Here is a 22,033-nt window from a genome sequence, read left to right on the forward strand (position 1 = left end):
TGGTTTACCAGAGGTTATGTCCCAGTAAACCCACAAGTTGAAAATGTTGCAAGTTGAAAGTCAAGTCCCAGTGCAGTGGCTCAGGCCTGTAATCCCAGCTACTCCGGAGGCAAAACCAGGAGAATCACTGTTTGAAAGCAGTGAAACCCCATCTCAAACAGTAATAGGGATGGTGGTGTGGACTTGTCACCCCAGCTACTGGGGAGGTGTAGGTACAAGGGATTATGGTCAAGGCTGACCCCTGGCCAAAACAAAACCAAAAACATAGATTCTTATCAGGAAAAATAACTTGAAAAGGGGTGGGGACATGGCTCAAGTGGTTGTAGCATATGCCTAGTGAGCTCAAAGCTTTGAGGTCAAAACCAGGTTACGCCAGAATAAAAAAAGTACTGAATGACCAGATGTCAACTTTGGGCATTCTTCTCTGATGCAACACCTCCAGGAATATCCCTGCCTGGCTTCCCTCCCAGTCCAGTGAGTTCTTTTGCGTGCTTCTCCAGTGGGTGCCTCCAACGGACCCATTCTCCACACAAGGAGCCGCTGGCTGGCTTAGGTGGGGATCATGGTGGGTGAAACAGAACTGGGGAGGGCTTGGGGGACCTGGACAGCGAGTGCAGACTCATTTACACGTGCATGTGCCCCATGTGTCTTACACACACATGTCCAGCGTGTCCCTTCTTGGGTTGGCCGGGAATGACTTTCCACATGCACATTGGCGTGGTGCCACTGTGACTCGGCCTCCCTTTCCTCCCTTTCGTAGGGACATGGGGTCTGTGCCTGTGAGTGGGGCTCAGGGCCTTGTGCTGATTAGGACTCTGAGTCAATTCCATTGGGTGTTGGTCTTGAATGGCTTTGGGAAAAGTTTGGGGTTTTTTTGTTTTGTTTTGGTTTGGTTTTGGTTTTTTGTGGGTCATGGGGCTTGAACTCGGCCTGGCAGCTGTCCCTGAGCTCTTCAGCTCAAGGTTACTACCCTACTCTTTTTTTTTTTTTTTTTGCCAGTCCTGGGCTTGAGCTCAGGTCCTGAGCACTGTCCTTGGACTTTCTCAAGGCCAGCACTCTACCACTTGAGCCTCAGCACCACTTCCAGCTTTTTGCTATGTATGTGGGGTACTGAGGAATCGAACCTGGGTCTTCGTGCATGCTAGGCAAGCACTCTACCACTAGGCCAAACTCCCGGCCCCACCACCCTACTCTTGAGCCAAGCCCCATTTCCCATTTTCTAGAGGTTAATTGGAGGTAAGAGTCTCAGGTCCTTTTGGGCTGGCTTTGAACCTTGATCCTCAGATCTCAGCCTCCTGAGTAGCTAGGATGACGGGTGTGAGCCACTGTGCCCTGCCCAGCTGACTTTTTTTTCTCAAAGCTAGTGCTCTGCCACTTGAGCCACATCACCACTTCCGGCTTTTTCTATGTATATAGTACTGAGGAATCGAACCCAGGGTTTCATCCATACTAGGCAAACACTCTACCACTAGGCTGTGCTCCTGGCCAGAGTGAGACTCTTATTTCAAATTAACTCACTAACCTTGAACATAAAGAGGCTCAGGGACAGCGCCTGGGCACTGAGTTCAAGCCCAAGGACCATCACAAATAATATTACACTTTTTTTTATTATTATTATTTTTGGCCCCTTTCTCTTTCTGGCCCCGCTCACTCCGGCCCCGCTCGCTCCGGCCCAGCCAGCTCTCGCTTGCTCCTGGCTCTGCTCGCTCCGGCCCCGCTCGCTCCGGCCTCGCTGGCTCTGGCTCGGCTCGCTCCCGCACGCTCCGGTCCTGCTCGCTCCGGTCCTGCTCGCTCCGGCCACCACTCGGTTGGGCTCTGTTCACTTCAGCTCAGCTCGTTTCTTTCGCTCTCTGTCGCCGTCGCAGTCTTGTCTCTGCCACTTTTCCGGTTTGGTTGTGTCTCGTCTCTGCCACTTCCGGCTTGGTTGTGTATGTGGGATACCGAGGAATCGAACCCGGGTCTTTGTGCATGCTAGGCAAGCACTTTAACCGCTAGGCCAAACTCCCGGGCCCAATATTACACTTTTTAGAAGAGTTTCAGCTGGGATTGTGGCCTAGTGGTACAGTGCTTGCCTACCACAAAGCCCTGGGTTCGATTCCTCAGGACCACATATACACAGAAAAAGCTGGAAGTGGTGTTGTGGCTCAAGTGGTGGAGTGCTAGCCTTGAGCACGGAGAGGCTGAGGTACAGTACAAGTCTCACAGGTGAAAGTTTTAGCAAGGATTTATTTCCATAAAATGGAATTAAAATAGAAGCAAAAAAAAGTGAAACACTTGCTGCTTCCTATGAAGGAGATGAGAGTTGAAGATTCAGTGTGAAGGGTTATTTTTTTTTCCTGATTGTGGGGCTTGAACTCGGGGCCTGAGCACTGTCCCTGAGCTCTTTTAATCTTACTTATGGCTAGCCCTCTACCACTTTGATCCATAGCATCACTTCCAGTATTCTGGTGGTTAATTTGAAGAGTCTCAACAGACTTTTCAAACCCCAGTCCTCAGATCTTAGCCTCCTGCATAGCTAAGATTACAGGTGTGAGCCACCAGCATCCAGCAGAATGAACTTCCTTCCTTCCTTCCTTCCTTCCTTCCTTTCTTCCTTTCTTTCATTTTTTTGTGGGTCATAGTGCTCAAACTTGGCCCGGGCACTGTCCCTGAGCTCTTCAGCTCAAGGCTACTACCTTGAGCCAAACCCCACTTCCTGTTTTCTAGAAGTTAATTGGAGATAACAGTTACAAAACATGAGAAAAGGGGTATCAATATGTGAGAAGTAATGCACACTATCTGGAGAATGTTATTGTAACCCCTCCCTCTATACATTACCCCAATATTAAAAGAAAAGCCTCAGGCTCTTTTGTGCCCCGGCTGGCTTTGAATCTTAATCATCAGATCTCTGCCTCACAAATAGCTAGGATTACAGGCGTGAGCCACCGCGCCTGCCTAAAGTTTATTACAATTTTTTTTTGTTGTTATAAAGGCGATATACAGAGAGAAGGGAGGTTCTTATTGGTAGCTTTTACACCTTCTGAGCTGGGTGAATACATAAGATCATGCCATTCTAGCAACTTAAGACAATGGTTCTAGATGAGTGAGATGGATGTGACCACCTGAAACCCATTGGATCTTTTTTTTGGGGGGGGGTGGGGGCAGTTTCCAGAACTGTCCCCAGCCCCAGGAGAGACAAATCACCACAGCCACTGAGGTGCAATAGCATAAGGTGTCCACCAGGGGGACCCATGCCCAATGCCAGGTTATTGAAGGCACTTACCCTTGAGCCAAGCCCCACTTTCCAATTTCTAGAGGTTAACTGGAGTCTCAGGTCCTGAGGCCAGGAGTTTGGCCTAGTGGTAGAGTACTCACCTAGCATGATTCCTCAGTATCACATACATAGAAAAAGCCCGAAGTGGTGCTGTGGCTCAAGTGGTAGAGCTCTAGCCATGAGAAATCCCAAGGACAGTGCTAAGATCCTGAGTTCAAGCCCCAGGACTACTCAAAAAGAAAAAGAAAAAAGAGCCTCAGGTTCTTTGGTATCTGGGCTGGCTGTGAACCTTGATCCTCAGATCTCAGCCTCCTCAGTAGCTAGGATTACAGGCGTGAGCCACCGCCCCCAGCTGAAACCTATCTGATCTTAAAGGACTCTTGTCAGGCATGACCTATTGTCTTTCTGTCATTCTGTGATTTAACACTAAAAAGATATGATAGGGAGTTTATTTGCCTTTTCAATTTCCTTTTGTGTTTGTGTGTGTATGTGTGTGCACAAGCACGTGCATGTGTGCAATGTGTGTGTGCTGGACAGGGGCTTACATTAAAGGTCTGGCCACAGTCCTTGAACCTTTTATTGTTCAGACTGGACATACACACTGATGGCTATCAAGTGTCAAAACATCCCTTAAGGGGACAGGAGCATGGCTTAGTGGTCGAGTGCTTTCCCAGCATGGGAACTGGATTCAATTCCCAGCATGGGACCTGGATTCAATTCCTTACTACCACCTACACAGATAAAGCCAGAAGTGGTGCAGTGCTCAAGTGGTAGAGTGCTAGCCTGGAGAAAGCTCAAGGACAGTGCCCAGGCCCCGAGTCCAGGCCCTAAGTCTGGCCAAGCAAAAATATTAGCTGAGCCCCAATGGCTCATATGCCTGTCATCCTCGCTACTCAGGAGGCTAAGATCTGAGGATCGAAATTCAAAGCCATCCTGGGCTGGAAAGTCTGTGAGACTCTTATCTCCCACTAACTAATATAAAGTTAGTGGAAGAAGCACTGAGGCTCAAGTGGTAGTGTCAGCCTTGAGCAAAAACTGGTCAGGGACAGAGCCTGTAATGCCTAGATTTGATGTCCCCAAAGACCACTAAGGAGCCAAATCGGATGTAAGCGAATGAGTCTTTTATTGCATGTTCAAGCCTGGACTCACAACCATTGCTGACACAGCAGGTCAGAAGAGCCCCCACTCCTTTGTTCCCAGGGTTTTTATAACCCCCTGACCATCTGGCGCTAGTTGACCATATGCAGGGGCCAATAGGATTGTAACATTCATACAGGTCTACGTCACAGCGACCGCTCACATCCTAAGCTGTTTCTGGGGAGTCATCTGAACTCCCCTATCTTTTTCTACCTGACTGTGGCGTGCAGTCTTGGGGCAAGAGGAGGGATGAGCAACTGTGGCAGGAATGGAGGGGGAGCTGCTCATCTGCCGCTTCCTCCACCGAGTTCCTTGCCTTTTGTTCCCGGGAGTTTACAGTTCACAGCTGGCTTGGGAACTTCCTGAGTTAACTGAGTTTCCTGTGGGGTCTGGGTTAGTTTTAGGTAACATAAGATTCATCCTCGTGGGAAAGGGAGATGTCTATGGAGGATGGGAGCGGGGTCCTGTCTTTAGCAGGATGAGCTCTAAGCCTGAAACGGCTATGTTTTGTTCGGCTTCACAAGCCCAGGCCCTGAGTTCAGGCCCCAGGGCTGGCAGAGGCACCCACACCACCTCTGCCCATGCAGACTCGGGAGAGCCGGCCCGGGTCCCCTTCCCGATCCAGCCTGGACATGACCCCGTGGACCTGGCTCCCCAATCGTCCACCCCAAACCCTATGGGGATCGCCCCCAATCCTGTCAGGACCGTTTGGGGGCCCCAGTCCATGGGGCTGCCCCATCCCGTGTCCCCCACCAAGCGCCCAGGCCCGGCCCTGTCCCCTCCGGGGAAAACCAGGGCGCCGCGGTCCACCGACGGCTCCTGAGGGGAGTGGGGGGAGGAGGTGCTCCACCTGCCCTTTGACCCTTGGTCCCCAGGCACTGGCCCCCCGAGCAAAGCCCCCGGTCCGCCTGCCACCGGCAGGCGGCAACGCGCAGAGAGAGAGCCGACCGGAGGGACTGACGGTTAGCCGGCCCGAAAATTGAGCGACACTCTGCTTCCGCTTCCGGGTTCTTGGAAACGGAATAGATGAATCCCGCGCTTGGGATTGGCGAGCATTTCAGACTGGGCGGGACCTTTTGCTTCGTCCAACCGGTGAGCGGAGATTCGTCAGTCCCGGCCTTTGCGGGGCGCGATTGGGCCCTATCGCTGGGTCCGCCCCCTCGAGGGACGGGCCTGAAGGTGGGCGTGCCGCGCGGGCGGGACCGGATGTGGGCGGAGCCAGGGCCTGGGCTCGGCCTCGCGGAGCGGCGGGGGCGTGGCCTCCCGCGCGGCGATGAAGAATGAATGGCGGGGAGCGCTACAAATTATCTACGGTTCCCTGCAAAACCCGCTTGAGCCAACACGCACCGAGGAGCGGGCAGCTAGTGTCCGCGGTGGGAGCTGTTCCTGCTTCGCTGCTGTCTCTCCCTGTCTCCACTTGGGGTTTCCTTTCCTTTGGAAATTAATTTCTGGTTAGGACCGCGGTGATGTCCCTCGGGCTTCAGCCCACGCGCGGCGGTGTCGTCCCGCCGCGGCCTCGAGATGGCGACGCCACCCACTCGGCCAGTGCCCGGGGTGCGAGATCGCCCACATCCCTGTTGGCCCGGCAGCCACGGCCCGGGGGCTCCACCCGGGAGGAGTCGGTGAAGCTGCAGGATTCGCGTCTGCTAAGAATTCGGGGGTGACTGCCCGGCACGGAGGCTCACGCCTGGAATCCCAGCTCTCAGGAGGCTGAGATCCGAGGATCGAGGTTCAAAGCCAGCCCTGCCACAAACGGACCTGAGCCTCTTACCTCCAATTAACCTCTAGAAAACGGGAAGTGGGGCTTGGCTCCAGGGTAGGGCGGTAGTCTTGGGCTGAAGAGCTCAGGGACAGCGCCCAGGCCGAGTTCAAGATCCATGACCAAAAAAAAAAAAAAAAAAAAACCAAAAGAAAAAAGAATCCCCTGGAGGCGTTGTCCCCTGAGCACACCCTTCCTGCTCTGGGCCACGCCCATCCCCGAAACACTGCACCCCCGAGCCACCTGAATGAGTGGCAGACGCTGTCAGGCGACCAGAAGGCAACGATCGAAGATGCTGTGATCTTTAGGGCTAAGCAGAAGTTTCACAAGATGGACACCGTACATCACACACACACCCCAATCAACTATTAGAACGTTTTACATTTGCTCTTCGAAAACCCATGTTAAGGGGAGAGAAGAGAGTCCACACAGGTGTGGTGTGGTGGCTCATGCCTGTAATCCCAGCCAAAGCCTCCCCAGACAAAATACTGAACAAGCAAAAATAATTGGGGGCGTAATTCAAGTAATGGGTGCTTGGCCTAAGGTGTTAAGGATAGGGCTCTGACAGTACAGCAGCTGCCTAACAGAGGGGAGGGAGAGAGGACAGGACAGGAGAGAGACTAGAGCTTGCTAACATTCAGTATTTTAATTTGCCTAGGAATGATCTTCAAGCTGCAACGAAAGGTAGCACCGCTAGAGGGCACCAGAGACCACACGTTAAACTCCAAGCCAGGCCTGGAGGGGAAGCATTAGACAATTTTCCCCCATAATGAAGGTACTCCACTGCCTTTGCATCTCTGGACGCACCCTTTGTTTAGATGTGATGGAAAGTAAGTTGGGCTGGGATGTGGCTCAATGATAAATTTCTATCAGATGTATATGCACACAAATAAATACAGCCGAGTGTCAATTCCTTCTATCTGCACTGTAGTCCGTGGTTTGAGGCGGACCCACAAGATGCCACGGCGATTGATATTTGCTGACATGTTCTTGCGGCTTCGTAGATAGGATAAATAGGCGGATTGCAGTTCAAGACCAGTGGAGCATACAACTAAGACCCTGTTAGAAAACTAATAAAGTCAGGTCCTGCTGTCTCACAGCTGTAATCCTAGCTGCTCAGGAGGCTGAGGTCTGAGGATCACGATTCAAAGCCAGCCTGGGCACAAAAATCTGTGAGACTCTTATCTCCAATTAACCACCAAAAATACCCAGAGGTGGCTCAAGTAGTAGAGCGCTAGCCTTGAGATGAAGAGCTCTGGGACAGTGCCTAGAATTCAAGTCCCATGATCAACAAAGAAAGTAAGGGCCAGGAGTTTAGCCTAGCGGTAGAGTGCTCACCTAGCATGCATGAAGGCCTGGGTTTGACTCCTTGGTACCACATACATAGAAAGAGCCAGAAGTGGTGCTGTGTCTCAAGTGGCAGAGCATTAGCCTTGAGCAAAAACATTCTAAGAACAGTGCCCAGGCCCTTTGAGTTCAAGCCTCAGCACTGATAAAAAAAAAAATTCTTTCTTTCCTTCTTCTTGCCAGTCCTGGGCTTGAGCTCAGGGCCTGAGCACTGTCCTTGGACTTTCTCAAGGCTAGAGCTCTGCCACTTGAGACACAGCACCACTTCCCTCCTTTTTTTGTGGGTCATGGGGCTTGAAATTGGCCTGGGTGCTATCCTTGAGCTCTTTAGCTCAAGGCTACTGCCTTACCCTTAAGCCACAACCCCACTTCCCATATTCTTTACTTTTTTTTTTCTTTTTTGCCGGTTCTGGGGCTTGAACTCAGGGCCTGAACACTGTCCTTAGGCTTTTTCCTCAAGGTTAGCACTTTGCCACTTGAGCCACAGCACCATTTCTGGCATTTTCTATGCATGTGGTACCTAGGAATCAAACCTGGATCTTTGTGCATGCGAGGCAAGCACTCCACCACTAGGCCAAACTCCCAGCCTCCCACTTCCCCTTTTCTATCGGTTAACTGGAGATAAGAGTCTCAGGTCCTTTTGTGCCCTAGCTGGCTTTGAACCTTGATCCTCAGATCTCAGATCTCGGGCTCCTGCCTGCTTTTCTCTATGTATATGGTACCGAGGAATTGAACCCTGGGTCTTTGTGCATGCTAGGCAAGCACTCTTTCACTAGGCCAAACCCCCAGTTATTTTATTTTTATCAATTGTGGGGCTTGAACCCTGGACCTGGGCGCTGTCATTGAGCTCTTCAGCTCAATGCTACGGCTCTACCCCTTGAGCCACAGTGTCATTTCCAGTTTTCTGGTAACTAATTGGAGATAAGAGTCTCACGGACTTCAGTGCCCAGGCTGGCTTTGAACCACAATCCTCAGATCTCAGCCTCCTGGATAGCTAGGATTACAGGCGTGAGCCACTGCACCCAGCTTCCAGCTTTTTTTTTTTTTTTTTAATGTATGTGGTACTGAGGAATGGAACCTGGGTCTTTGTGCATGCTAGGCAATCCCTGTACCACTAGACCAAACTCCCAGCCCCACTTCCAGCTTTTTCTGTGGATTTGGACTGAGAAAGTGAACACAGAGTTTCATGAATGCTAGGCAAGCACGGTACCACTAAGCCAACTTCCGGCCCTCTATATTACCTTTATAAAAACAATAAAAATGTTTCTTAAAGTGGCCTACAAAAAATTATGGTTTCTTTGGACTTTGAGATAAAGCCAGGGCCTCTTATCCTAGCGGAGCTCTCATCTCACCTGCACCTTGTTCCTTTGCTGACTCAGTTATTTAGTCAGGACCTGATGCAGCTTTCACACTTCTAGAAACTGAAACGCAACGTTGATGGTCTCAAGCTGCTGTGCTTGACCAACAGGTCCAGAGACTTCTAGAAATAAGTCCTCTTGCTCCAAACGAGGCTAGGCCTCACTCTCCCAGCAGAAGGGTTAGGAGTACAAGTCTGAGGCCAGGAGCAAGGCCTAGTGGTAAAGTGCTTGCCTAGCATGCATGAAGCCCTGGGTTCAATTCCTTGGTTACCACATACACAAAGAAAACTGGAAGTGGCACTGTGGTTCAAGTGGCAGAGTGTTAGCCTTGAGCAAAGTGTCCAAGGACAGTGCCTAGGCCCTGAGTTCAAGCTCCAGGACTGGCCAAAAAATAAAAATAATAAATAGAGTACAAGTCTGAAAGCTAGAGCTCAAATGCTCGCTTGGCCATTTAGCAGCTGTGTGGCTCTGGGGAGAAACTGTGGTTTCATGATGGAAAACTTACTCTCAATAGACTTTCCTTGACGGCCTTTGAGGTGGGGCCTTAGGAAGGTGATTAGGTAAATGGGTCATAAGAAGCCAGGCACTGTAGCCCGTGCCTGTAATCCCAGCATTGGGGAGGTGGAGGCTGGAATATGCAAATGTCCAGGTCATCTTAGGTAACATAGGGATTAAAAAAAAAGACAAAGGAGGGCAGGCTAGACACGGGGAGGACAGCTAGATACCAGTGGATCAGGCCTGTAATCCTAGCTACTTAGGAGGCCAGTGTCTGAGGACCGATGTTTGAAGTAACATCCGTGAGAATCTCTAATCTCCAAGTAACTACCAATATATTAGGACTGGAGCTGGGACTAAAGTGGTACATACCATCCTTGAGCAAAAATAATAAAGGGAAAAAAAACACAAAACCCAGAAATAGAGGTGGAGAAGGATGGGGGGATATTTCCCCAAGGAAAGATACCCAAGACTTCCAGCTTCCACTAGACCTGAGAGAAGCAGGAGAGGCCCTTCCTGGAGCCATCCTGGTGGAGGGAGGGGCAGGCAAGGGGGCCCCTCCACAGAAAGACCCCAAGTTCCAATCCCAGGACTGTCCCCAGCCCCAGGAGAGACAAATCACCACAGCCACTGAGGTGCAATAGCATAAGGTGTCCACCAAGGGGCATAAGAAGACCCATGCCCAATGCCAGGTTATTGAAGGCACTGACCCCTGAGCCAGGGGGTGCAGGAGGAGGCTCAGAAGTAGGGACAGTGTCCCCCAGCCCTACCAGCGTGTCCGAGGAACCCTGGCTTGCTGGCATCTTATTCCTCAAGCTCCAGGCCACCTGCACTCCTGGGTCTCTTTGCATCTCAGGCCCAAGTTGGGGGGTGGGCTTTCTCTTGGGTTTGGGGATCTTTTGGGCAGTGGTTCTGTTTTATTTGCTGGAAATAAAGCCAGGGGTTTTGAGCCACGTGCTGGAGACTCATGCCTGTAATCCTAGTCGCTCAGGAGGCTGAGATCTGAGGCTAGTGGTTCAAAGCCTGGGCTGGCTTTGAACCACTCAACACCCAGAAGTGGCCCTGTGGCTCAAGTGATAGAGTTGCCAGTGCCTAGACCCTGAGTTCAAGCTCTACAACTGACTAAAGAAAAAACACTAAAAAACACTAACCTGGTATTTACTGTTTGCTTTTTTTTTTTTTTTGTCGTTGTTGGTCATGGACTTTTTTTTTTTTTTTTTTTTTTTTTTTTTTGCCAGTCCTGGGCTTGAGCTCAGGGCCTGAGCACTGTCCTTGGACTTTCTCAAGGCTAGAGCTCTACCACTTGAGCCTCAGCACCACTTCCATTTTTTTTTCTATGTATATGGTACAGAGGAATCGAACCTGGGTCTTCATGCATGCTAGGCAAGCACTCTACCACTAGGCCAAACTCCCAATCCGTGGTTGTGGACTCTTGGCTTGGGTGCTGTCTCTGAGCTTCTTTTGCTTAGCGCTGGCACTCTACCACTTGAACCATAGCACCACTTCCAGCTTTTTTGAGTAGCTTATTGGAGATGAGTTTCATAGACATTCCTGCCTGGGAACTTTGAACTGTGATCCTCAAGATCTCAGCCTCCTGAGTAGCTAGGATTACAGGTGTGAGCCACTGTACCCAGCCCTTATTATTCTCTAAAATATGATTTCATTATCTATATTCTTTGCCAGTCCTGGGGCTTGAACTCAGGGTCTGAGCACTGTCTTTGGGATTTCTCAAGGCTAGAGCTTTACTACTTGAGCCACAACACCACTTCTGGCTTTTTCTTGTGTGTGGTACTAAGGAATAGAACCCAGGTCTTCCTGCATTCGAGGCAAGCACTCTACTACTAGGCCAAATTCCCAGCCCCATGTTTTTATTATTTTGTGTCATGATAGTGTCTCCCTACAGAGCCCAGACTTACTTAGAACTGACGCTCCTCCCGCTTCAGCCTCTGGAGTGCTGGGATTAGTCACGCAGAGACATGAGCCACTGGTGCCCAGCTGGTTTCAAACTTTGATCCTCAGATTCTGGCTTCCTGAGTAGGGAGAATTACAGATGTGAGTCACCAGCATCTGGGGCTTGAACTCTGGACCTGGGCACCGTCCTAGGCTCTTCAGCTCAAGGCTACTGCTCTGCCCCTTGAGCCACACTGCCACTTCTAGTTTTCTGGTGGTTCATTGGAAATAAGCGTCTCATGGACTTTCAAACCCAGGCTGCTTTGTTTTGTTTTGTTTTTTGTCAGTCCTGGGGACTGAACTCAGGACTTGAGCACTGTCCTTGGGCTTTCTCAAGGCTAGAGCTCTACCACTTGAGCCTCAGCACCACTTCTGGCTTTTTTCTATGTGTGTGGTACCAAGGAATCGAACCCGGGTCTTCATGCATGCTAGGCAAAGACTCTACCACCAGGCCACACTCCCATCCCTGTGGCTGATTTTGAACCACAACATTCAGATCTCAGCCTCCAGAGTAGCTAGGGTGACAGGCTTGAGCCACTTCGAGCTTTTTCTGTGTATGTGGTACTAAGGAATCAAACCCAGGACTTTGTGCATGCTAGGCAAGCACTCTACCACTAGGCCACATTCCGGGCCCAAGAACCTGGCATTTAATGCATCTAGTCTGTGGTACCAAGGACAAGACCAGGGCACTGCAGAAGCCAGGCAAGTGCTTGCCTTTCAGCTGCACTCCAGCCCCAATTTCAATTCATTACAATCTCACCAGCCTAGGGTACCATCCAGTAGTAGTTACTGGGTGAGATTTAGATAAATCCACGTGACCCACTGAATCAACAGCCAGGAACAGGAGCAAAACAAAACCCAAAGAGGGAGACAATTAGCCATAAGACAAAGCCATAAATAAAATACACTTCAGTGGGACCCAGCTGGGGAATGGTGGGTGAAACCTTTTTGATAGCTTACATATAGCCAGCCACAAAATCCTGACCTGTGTATGCCAAGTTAAAACCCTCAGCTCCTTCCCCCAGAGACCCAGCATAGAAGGGGTAGTGGGGTGGGGACCTCATACAGGTAGGTCTCAGGATGGGGTACACCTCTGTAATAGTCTTTGCCAGGCTTGGGGCTTAAACTCAGGGCCTGAACACTGTCCTTGGGCTTTCTCAAGGCTAGCTCTCTACTACTTGTGCCACAGCACCACTACTGGCTTTTTTTTTTGCCAGTCCTGGGCTTGAACCCAGGGCCTGAGCACTGTCCTTGGGCTTTCTCAAGGCTAGAGCTCTACCACTTGAGCCACAGCACCACTTCCAGCTTTTTTCTATGTATGTGGTACCAAGGAATGGAACCCGGGTCTTCGTGTATGCTAGGCAAGCACTCCACCACTAGGCCAGACTCCTGGCTCCACTACTGGCTTTTAATGTGCATGTGGTGCTGAGGAATGAAGCCTTTGCTAGGCCACACTCCCAGCCCCACTGGTCACTCTTGAGCAAAGCTAAAACACGGCGACTTGTCACCACACAAGGGGACTCAACTCCTAACCTGGCCCTTCTCCAAACCTCAACGTCCGCGCCCCAGCCTGGACTCCCCCACCCCCTCAATCGCCTGCCGCTGTGCATCTCACCTTCTCCTGGAGCGGGATCCAAAGGGTTAAGAAAGAGCTCGGGGCTCGTTGATTGACAATCCGTCCAGCTGCCCTGGCAGAACCAGCCAATCAGCGATGGGGAACGTGATCCACGTGGGCCATCCGCCTTGTGATTGGCTGACGCTGTCAGCAGCCGCTCCCCAGCGAGCCTGAGCCCACGTGCAGCTGCCGCTCCTTCATTGATGGACTTCGGGCTCCAGGTGGTGGTAGGGGTGGTGGTGTGGGCGGGGCCGGGGCGGCAGGGGCGGGGCCAGGAGGGTCAAATGGCCCCCCGCGTGGGGGCGGAGGCACCGCCTCCTGCCCTGAACTTGGCTGACCCCGCGGCTTCCGCTCCGCTCTCGACGCCGCCCTCGGGGGGTGGGGGTGGTGCGTGGCTGCCAGGCCTGTTTCCTGCAGGGGGAATTGTGGGGGTCCCGGCCTGGGGGGGGTGCAGGGGTGCGGGTGGGGGGCAGACCGGAGAGCAGAGGGGATGCAGTTGTCACTGGGACGTCTCGGTAGACCAGGCCCCCCCCTCTTCCCCGCCCCCCCTCTCAAATTCTCCCTTAATTCACCTGGCAAACTCGTACTCATCCTACACAACCCTTTGCTCTTATTGCTTCTAGGAAGACTCCACTTGAGGGGTCTCTCTCGGGGCTCCCTCCTCCTTGACTGCTCCCCACAGGGAGTCTGGATGGCAGAGGGGGTGAGGCCTGGGCGTGCGGGGCCAGGGGGGGTGCAGGGCCTGGGATGTCCCCTGCTGCCTAGCCTGCAGCCTGTGGGTGGAGATAAGCCCCCAAATGCACAGGGGTGCTGGCAGCCAGCCAGGCTGGATGGGAGGGACAGGGCCTGCCATTTCCTCTGAGTCCTGTCTGTGCTTGCTTTCAGATGACCTCTGCAGACCAGCGCCCCCAGGGCGCCTCCATCATGGAGGCTTTGGTGAGGAGGGCAGGTGGGAGAGGGCACAGGTGCCTCTGGTCTTGACCGTTTGGAGGCAGGGGGCAGCTGGTGGCCGTGGGCTGGGGGGAGGGCAGCTGCTTAAAAAGTTGAGCTGTCTGGCAAAGGGACAGGTGATGCCTCTTAACAATTCTCAAGTCGGTTGTTTGTGTTTGTCAGTTGTGGGGCCTGGGCGCTGTCCCTCGGCTCTTTCACTCAAGGCTAGCGCTCTACCACTTGGGACTGTGCCACTTCGGGCTTTATGGAGATAAGAATCTATGGATTTTTCTGCTCCTGCTAGCTTTGAACTGCAATCCTCAGATCTCCGGCTCCTGAGCATCTGGGGTGCCAGGCGTGTCAGTATTTCAGTCGCCCTCTCCTCCCCAGCCTCCAGCTCCCTCCCTCTCCGGGGCTGGTAGGGCCAGGTGGAACATATGAGGCTTTTTTCTGTTAGGCCAGTCTGCACAATAGAACAAACCGGCTCCCTTATCCAGAAATTCCTTCCAGGGCCCCTGTGGATATATTATTCTTATTGATGAGCATAGGGATAAAGTTTAATTTTCAGGACTTGGAGATGTAGCTCAGTGGTAGAGCATTTACCTAACCTGTGGAGCCCTGAGTCCCCACCCCAGTGACCCCCCCTTCCTAGCCTCCCTCCCCCCCAACAAAAAGGAAAGCTACATGGATGGGCCCTGTGGCTCATGCATGGAATCCCAGCTACTCAGGAGCTCTGAGGGTCACAGTTCAAAGTCGGCCAGGCAGGAAAGTCCATGAGATTCCTAATGTTCAAAGAGCCAGAAGTAGGTAGCACTGTGGTTCAAGTGGTAGTGCACCTTCCTTGGGCAAAACAAAGGACAGTGCCCAGGCCCTGAGTTCAAATCCTAGGAGTGGCAGACACACAAGGAAAAAGGAAAGGTTATCAACAACACAAGTAAGACAAGCAACAGTCTGCGGGGCACAGTGGCTCACGCCTGTAGTCCTAGCTACTCAGGAGGCTGAGATCTGAGAATCACAGTTCAAAGCCTGGGCAGGAGAGTCTGTGAGACTTAATTTCCAGTTAACCACCAGAAAACCCGAAGTGCTCATGTGGCTCCGGGTAGATGGCTGCCTTAAGCTGAGAGCTCAGGGACAGGGCCTAGGGCCCAGAGTTCAAGTCCCATGACTGGGGGGAAAAAACAAGCAGAAATAACAGAATCACTAGAAGAGGACATAGGAACATTTGGGGTGATGTGGGTGGCTGGGGGGCACTGTGGGTCCTGCTGCCTCACCCCCTCCCATGGTTCCAGCCCCCTCCATTTCTCTCCATTTCCCCCTCACCCAGGTCCTTCTCAAGACTGGCCTCCCCAGGTAAGTGCTCCCTCAGGTGAGGGGCGCTTCCCAGCCTGGTTTCATTTGAGGGGAGCACTTTATGAGGCTGGGGTGTGGCTCAGGGGAGAATGCGTGGGCTTTCCTGCCGGAGAGGCCGCTGCCCATCTCAGTCCTCACATCTCAGCCTCCTGACAAGCTGGGCTGACAGGTGTTGAACGAGCCACCGGTGCTGTGGCTCTCAGGAGTTGGGCCCTCGTGGGCTGCACAAAGAACAGGACTTTTGGCCTCCCGGCTTCCCTTGGGTTCTGGGGCAGAGGAGGCTCTGGCTGGCGGTTGGGGGTCGGGGTCTTGAAGCCTCTTGCTCCCCAGGCTCCCGGACCACCTTCAAGATCAGCTCACCAAGCACCTGGAAACTTTCAACCACCTGGTGAGCGCTCCCCTACCCCGCTGCTCTTGGGGCTGGTCAGAGTGGGGTTTGGGTGTCTTCACTCCCCTTCCATTGGCTTCTTCATAGGAGGGGGGTGGTGGTGGTGGTTTGTCAGTCATGGGGCTTGAACTTGGGGCCTGGGCGCCGTCCCTGAGCTCTTCAGCTCAAGGCTAGCGCTCTACCACATTGAGCCACAGTGCCACTTCTGGTTTTCTGGTGGTTCATTGGAGATGAGTCTCACAGACTGGCTTTGAACCGCGATCTTCAGAGCTCAGCCTCCTGAGTAGCTAGGATTACAGGTGTGAGCCATGGGCACCCAGCCTGAGCTTGATTTAATGTCAGTAGCCACATTTGTGGCCACCTGCGAGGACAGGGGTACAGACAAGACGTAAGGGACCAGGATGTGCCCACAGCCGTGTCTTTGGCAGGTGATCCCACAGGAAGTGGCTTTTCCCTTCCTGAGGAATAGTGAAGGTCCTGCAGGGTCTGACAGGTACAGCCTGTGCAAGTGTCCTGGGGTAGGACTCAGTGTCCCTAATTGGAGCCAGCATGTGATGGCCGCTGTATTGGGAGATCCAGGAGGAGAAATGGAGAGGAGTCTGTTCTTTGGGGTCACACAGCATGAACCATGTCTTGGTTTTAGCTCAAGGAAATCCATCAGAATATCCAAGAGCATCATAATCAGGTGAGTGCGAAGATTGGCAAGGGAATTGGGGGTGCAGGGGGTAGACTTACCCCTCTTGGGAAAGCAGGATGTATGGGGGTCGGGAAGGGGCCAGAGCCTGTCTGCAGGACTCGGGGAACCCTGGGGCTGTGACTTGAGGCAGATGGGTGCCAGCAAGGCTGTGGGCAGAGGAAGGAGGGGCCTGCTGGGAGCCCTCTGAGACCCCGGGGCGCCCACATCTTGGGGTCCCTCACTTGTCTATTTTCTTTCATTGGTCCTGGAGCTTGAACTCAGGGCCTGGATGCAATCCTGAGCAATTTTTGCTCAAGGCTGGTGCTCTACCACTTGAACCATAGCACCACTTCTGCTTTGTGGCGGTTCATTAGAGATGAGTCTCAGAGAGAGATGCGTCGTGCCCGGGCTGGCTTTGAACCCTGATCCTCAGATCTCAGCCTCCTGGGTAGTTGGGATGACAGGCGTGAGCCACGGCTCCCCTCCTCACCGGCCTTTCTGAGCCCCTTGCAGGGTAACCCCCACTCCACTGTGTGGCCAGTTTTGTGCAGGCACCAGGGCTGCCCCCCTCTCTTGCAGGGGGTCACGTGGGGCTCCTGTCTCTCAGCTGCCAAACCAAGGCATCTGCCGGTGCCAGTGTGCTTCCCCTGCCCCCCCAACACCACCTGGCCCATTCGGGGTCCTGGCAGGCCTTGGCGTGGGCCAGAGGCCAGGGTGCGTCTGTAATGGCCCAGCCTGGGGTGAGCTATGCAGGGGAGCGGCTGGAACATGGCAACTCCATCCATCACCCACTTGTCCGCCCCCACTGTGGACAGCCGGGAGTCCAGCCAGCAAAACTCTAGCAGGCCTGGCCTCCCAGTCTTGTGGGGGTGGGGGAGTCTGGTGAGCTGGGTGTAAGGCCAGGGGAGTGCAGTGGTTACAAGGGTGGGGCAGGGTTGAGCCCAGGACTGGTCTTGTTTATAACACATACCCCCCCACCGCCGGGGCTCACACTAGATGGTGAATTTCCCAGCATGGCCTCAGGTTAGTTGAGATGGAAGGTGTGAGCCTCCATTGTCCAGCTTGCTGGTTGAGGTGTGGGTCTCCGGCAGGCTTCCCAGGCTATCCCACTGTTCAGGGTCTCTCATCCCAGGCTGTCTCTCCCTGTAGGTCAACAATTTCTTGAAGCAGATGGAGAAGTACAACGAACTCCCCAGGAGCCAGACCATAGAGGTCAGCCTCGGGCCCTGCTGGTGTGTGTGGGGACACTCCCGGACGGGGTTCCCCTGCATATCTTCACACATGGCTTCTGCAGCTCCAGCCAAGCCTGCTCAGGGCTGTGAAGGAGCCTGAGAGCCCCAAGGCCCCCCAACTTGCGGAGTGCCCACAGAGGCCTACAGACACAGGAGACCCCAGGTCCTCCGATGGCCTGCACCAGGCCCTGGGCGGGGACAGGATGCTGCCGTGCCTGCCCCACAGCCAGGAACCCCAGTTCTGGAATGAGACCCTCACTCGGGAACTGTTTCGCCTTTTCGTCCATTGCTTCAACTGGGAAGGTATGGGGGGTGGAGGGGAAGACAAGGTTAGGTTGGATTGGGGTGCAGGAGGGGGCGACAGCTCACAACCCCCCCCCCCCGTTTTCTCCATGCTCTCCTTTGCTGTTGCCATAGAGACTGCACAGAAGTCCAGGGTGAGTGGCTGCAGGCCTGGGGGCTGTGTCATCGTGTGAGCTGAGGGCCTCTTCTGCCTTCTCCCCAGGGATGGGGGACCCCACCAGAGGACTGGGGTGCTGGGGACTTGTAGCCTGGCCCCCCACTGATATTGGGGTCCCAGGCTGGAGCCCCTTGCTGGCTGCCTGGCCATGGCTTTCCAGTCCCTGGGCTCGAATGTGGGACCAAGGAATCTTGACTGTGTCTCACGACCCCCTCGGGGCAGGGGAACTCGGTGCTGGGACCCAGTGAGGAACAGGAAGAGGAGGAGGAAGAGGAGATGCTGACCCTGGGTAAAAAGGTCCGCTTCAAAACTGGACAGTTCTGTGGTCAGCAGCCAGTTTCCATGGTGACCAAGTCCATCCTGCATCCCCTGAAAAAGTCCCTCGAGGCCCAGGTGAACACCCACCTGCAGGGCTGGGCTGGTCGGGAGGAGGAAGGGCGCCTGGCAGCTGAGCTCTTCCACCCCACAGGAGGAGTCTGGTGCCAGGGCTCCGTTCCTGAAGCTCCTGTAAGTGTGTGCAGCTTGCTGCCTGAGAGAAATGGTGGCTGGGAATGGGGGGGATGTCTGTCTGTCCTGTTGTCCTCAAAGTCAGGGAAGCGGTACCAGAAGTGCTGGTTTAACTTCCGGAAGGTTAGACACAATGGTGAGGGCCTGAACCATGAGTAGGAGTTGGCTCTCCTAAAGGGAAGCCTTCCAGGCAGGACCAGTGCAGGATTAGATGTTCCGTGGGAGCCCCGACATTTTGGGAAGAATGGGACGCATGGGCAGGTGGCTCATCTCCAACATTGCCTCCCCGAGAACCTGGGACTCGGAGGACTTCGAAGACACCTGGGACAGGACAGGAGTAGAGCCGGGTCGGTCCAAGAGGTTCGCCGTCCCGCACAAAGTGGAGAAGATGCGGGTGCTAAAACACGGGGGGTCCGTGCTGTCGGCCGCGGTGAGCAGCTTCTCTCGCCACGCCTTCACCTGCAGCAAGGAGGGCATCAAGGTGTGGAGTCTGGTTGGCCAGGTGGCTGAGGACAGGTGCCCTGAGAGCTACCTGCGGCCAGTCACCCAGGTGAGGGGCGGGGCCGGCAGCAGGGGGCGGGGCCGGCAGCAGGGGTGGAGGCGGGTCGGGGGCGGGGCCCTGGGATCGGGGGCGGGGCCAGCATCTTCACTCACCGTGGCCCCGCCCACCCAGGCACCTCGGGGGGCGGGGCCAACATCTTCACTCATTGTGGCCCCGCCCACCCGAGCGCCTCGGGGGCGGGGCCACGGTGTCCTCACTGGTCCTGGCTCCTCTCGACCAGACACAGGAGGCCTTGGCGTCCTCGCGGGGCTGCCCCTCACTGGGCACCTGCCTGCTGTCCTCTGACAACACCACGCTGTTGGCCGGCGGCCGCAACCTAGCCGGTGTGAAGTTGTGGGACCTGTCAGCACCTTCGCTCTACTTGAAGACCGAGCTGCCCTGCCCCGGGCTCACCTGCCAGGCCCTGACCGCCAAGATGGAGGAAAGCTTGGTCTTGGCTGGATTTAGTGAGGGAGTCATCCGGTTGTGGGACCTGAGGGATCGCAGCATGATCAGGTGCGACCTGATCAGGGACCTCCCTCCCCAACCCCCCCATCCTGGCCTCCCCCTCCCCGCACTCCTCCCCCCTCCCAAATAACATTTATTTTGATTGGTCATGGTGCTTGAATTCAGGGCCTGGGCGCAGTCTTGAGCCCTTGTGCTTTACCACTTGAAGCCACAGATGCGCTTCTGGTTTTCCAGGGGTTTACTGGAGATAAGTCTCATGGATTTGGCTTCCTGGGCTGGGTTTGAACCACAGTCCTCAGATCTCAGCCTCCTGAGGAGCTGGGATGACCGGTGTGAGCCAGCAGCACCCAGCTCAGAAGTAGTTTTTCGTCTTATGTGCCAGTGCTGGGGTCTGAATTCGGTACTAGGCTTGGCCCCAGTCCCTAAGCTCTTCTGCTTAGAGCTAGCACACGACAGCTAGAGCCACAACTCCATTTCTGGCCATTTGATTAATTGAAAATAACAGTCTCCGGAACTTTACTGCCTGGGCCGGCTTTGAGCCGCAGCTCAGATCTGTCTCCTGAGTAAGATGACAGGTGGGAGGCATCGGTGCCCTGCTGAGATGAGGGGGGTGGGCTTGGGGGCAGTACTGGGATTTGAACTCCCAGAAGGTGCAGTTTGTTCTGAGGCACATGCTTGCGTAGATGTCACTGGAAGATGGCGGCCTGACCTGGCTGTGGGAGATTTCTGTGGGCCCATTTGGCAGCACAGGTAGCAGAGGCTGGGGCTCGCAGGGAGCCTGCTGGAGGTGGCTGGAGTCAAGGCTTCTTGCCAGGCACTCCCATTATGGGACTTGACCCTTCATGAGGGCAGTGAATGCCTGGGGCACATTCTTGGGGTCTAGTTCTCCTCCTCCCCTGTGTCTCCCTCTAGGGACATCTCCTGCCACCCCAACGGAGCCCGGAGCCTGGCGCTGATGAACCACAGGCTGTGGGCTGGGGGCATGGATGCCAACCTGCACTGCTGGGACCTGAGGGTGCCGGGGGAAGTGAGGAGTTTGCAGTTCAACTCTCAGGTGGGAGATGGGGCTGGGCTTGGCTTCGCCAGCTGCCTGGGGTGACCGCGTCCTCCCAAAGGGATGGGGACATTGGCCTTGCTGTGTGTGTGGCCTGTCATGCCAGATCTGAGTGGGGGAGGAGGGAGAGGGAAGGGCAGCTAGTACCAGGCCTCCCTGGCTTCTACAGCACAATGTCCTCAAACCCAGTACTGGTGGCTCCCCCTTGTAAATCCAGCAGTTAGAAGCCAGCCCGGGGAAGAAAGTCCATGAGAATCTTTATCTCCAAGTCACCAACAAAAAGTTAGAAATGGGAGCCAGGTGCGGTGACTCCATCTGTAATCCTAGCTCCTCAGGCAGAGATCTGAGGATCACCGTGCAAAATCAGCCCGGCAGTCAAATCTGAGACTCTTATCTCTAACTGCCAGAAAATCGGAAGTGGAGCTGTGGCTCAAAGTGGTAGAGCAGTAGCCTTGAGCTGAAGAGCTCAAGGACAACACCCAGGCTTAGAGTTCAAGTCCCGCAGCCCACCAAAAAAAAAAAAAGGTAGAAATGAGGCTATGGCTCAAGCGGTAGGGTGCCAGTCTGGAGTGACAAAGCTCAGGGACAGCTCCCAAGTCCTGAGTTCAAGCCCTGGTACTGACGCACAAGTTTCAGGTGCTTCTGTTTGTTGCCCCTGCTGTAAATACAGTGTGTTCCACAAACCATGGTGACCAGAAGTGCCCAGGCAGCCGGCCTCAGGGCCGCACCCTGTGCCCCCTCGGCCCCCCCTTGGACCCCCTGGCTCTGATCAGTCCTCTCTGCCCTCCTCCAGATCATGAGCCTGAGCCTGAACCCCCAGGGAGACCAGATAATCCTGGGCCTGGCCAATGGTCAGCACTGGCTGCAGCCCTCCACCGGAGGCCCCGCACACATGGTGGGGAGCAAGGGGGGCACCATTCTCGGGGTGAAGTTCTCCCCATATGGTGAGTGGCCAGCAGAAGGTGGGAATCCACTCTAGGGGCCCCAGACCCCTGGGAATCTCCTACTGGAGCAGCACCAGACCCTGCCCAGCCCTGTGGGCACCCCAGGGCCTTTGCAGGTGTGGAAAGGGGGAGGGGCTGCCGCCATGACCTCATCTCTGCTGCAGGCCAGTGGTGGGTCAGCGTCGGCACCGATGATATGGTGACCATCCACACCCTGCCCACGGGCACCAAGGCCTTCCAGGTACCACGGTGTCTCCTGGAGGGGACTCGCTCCCCAGTGGGGGACTCATTTTCCCTGGGGTGTCCCCAACTCTTCCATGACCCATGCCTTCCCAGGTCCTTGAGACTTCCTGCATCAACTGCTGCACGGTGTCCTCCAATAACCGTCTGGTGGTCACCGGCTCCCAGGACCAGGCCACGGTGTACCAGATCACCTACTGAGCAGCCACCGCCACAGTGGACGCCCGCCCAACTCCAGCTTGGGGTCCCTTCGGAGGGGTTCGTGGGGGGGGGGGTCCACCATTGTCACAGGTAATAAAGCATGTGGAAAAGGCTGTGTGGGTGCCCGC

The 22,033-nt window shown here is 54.5% G+C and overlaps 1 protein-coding gene across 1 annotated transcript; it reads left to right on the forward strand.

Annotated features, from left to right (window-relative positions):
* Positions 1-13,545: 13,545 nt before the first annotated feature.
* On the forward strand, positions 13,546-22,012 carry Tle6 (TLE family member 6, subcortical maternal complex member). The gene is made up of 16 exons (XM_090329260.1): positions 13,546-13,617; positions 13,800-13,850; positions 15,169-15,194; positions 15,525-15,582; positions 16,226-16,267; positions 17,408-17,470; positions 17,553-17,793; positions 17,908-17,927; positions 18,173-18,343; positions 18,420-18,457; positions 18,749-18,998; positions 19,246-19,514; positions 20,379-20,520; positions 21,314-21,464; positions 21,629-21,705; positions 21,801-22,012. The coding sequence occupies exons 1-16, from the start codon at positions 13,606-13,608 to the stop codon at positions 21,903-21,905; spliced, it is 1,716 nt and encodes a 571-aa protein (XP_090185386.1). The 5' UTR covers positions 13,546-13,605; the 3' UTR covers positions 21,906-22,012.
* Positions 22,013-22,033: the final 21 nt, after the last annotated feature.

Source organism: Megascapheus bottae, chromosome 1, assembly GCF_031878675.1.
Source record: "Megascapheus bottae isolate mThoBot1 chromosome 1, mThoBot2.hap1, whole genome shotgun sequence".
NCBI lineage: Eukaryota > Metazoa > Chordata > Mammalia > Rodentia > Geomyidae > Megascapheus > Megascapheus bottae.

What these genes read in the sequence shown, in the direction of transcription:
- Tle6 (XM_090329260.1), top strand. An exon ending in TCCAAGAGCATCATAATCAG is followed by an intron (nt 16,268 to 17,407) that starts GTGAGTGCGAAG and finishes CTCTCCCTGTAG; the next exon opens with GTCAACAATTTCTTGAAGCA. An exon ending in CCAGGAGCCAGACCATAGAG is followed by an intron (nt 17,471 to 17,552) that starts GTCAGCCTCGGG and finishes TGGCTTCTGCAG; the next exon opens with CTCCAGCCAAGCCTGCTCAG.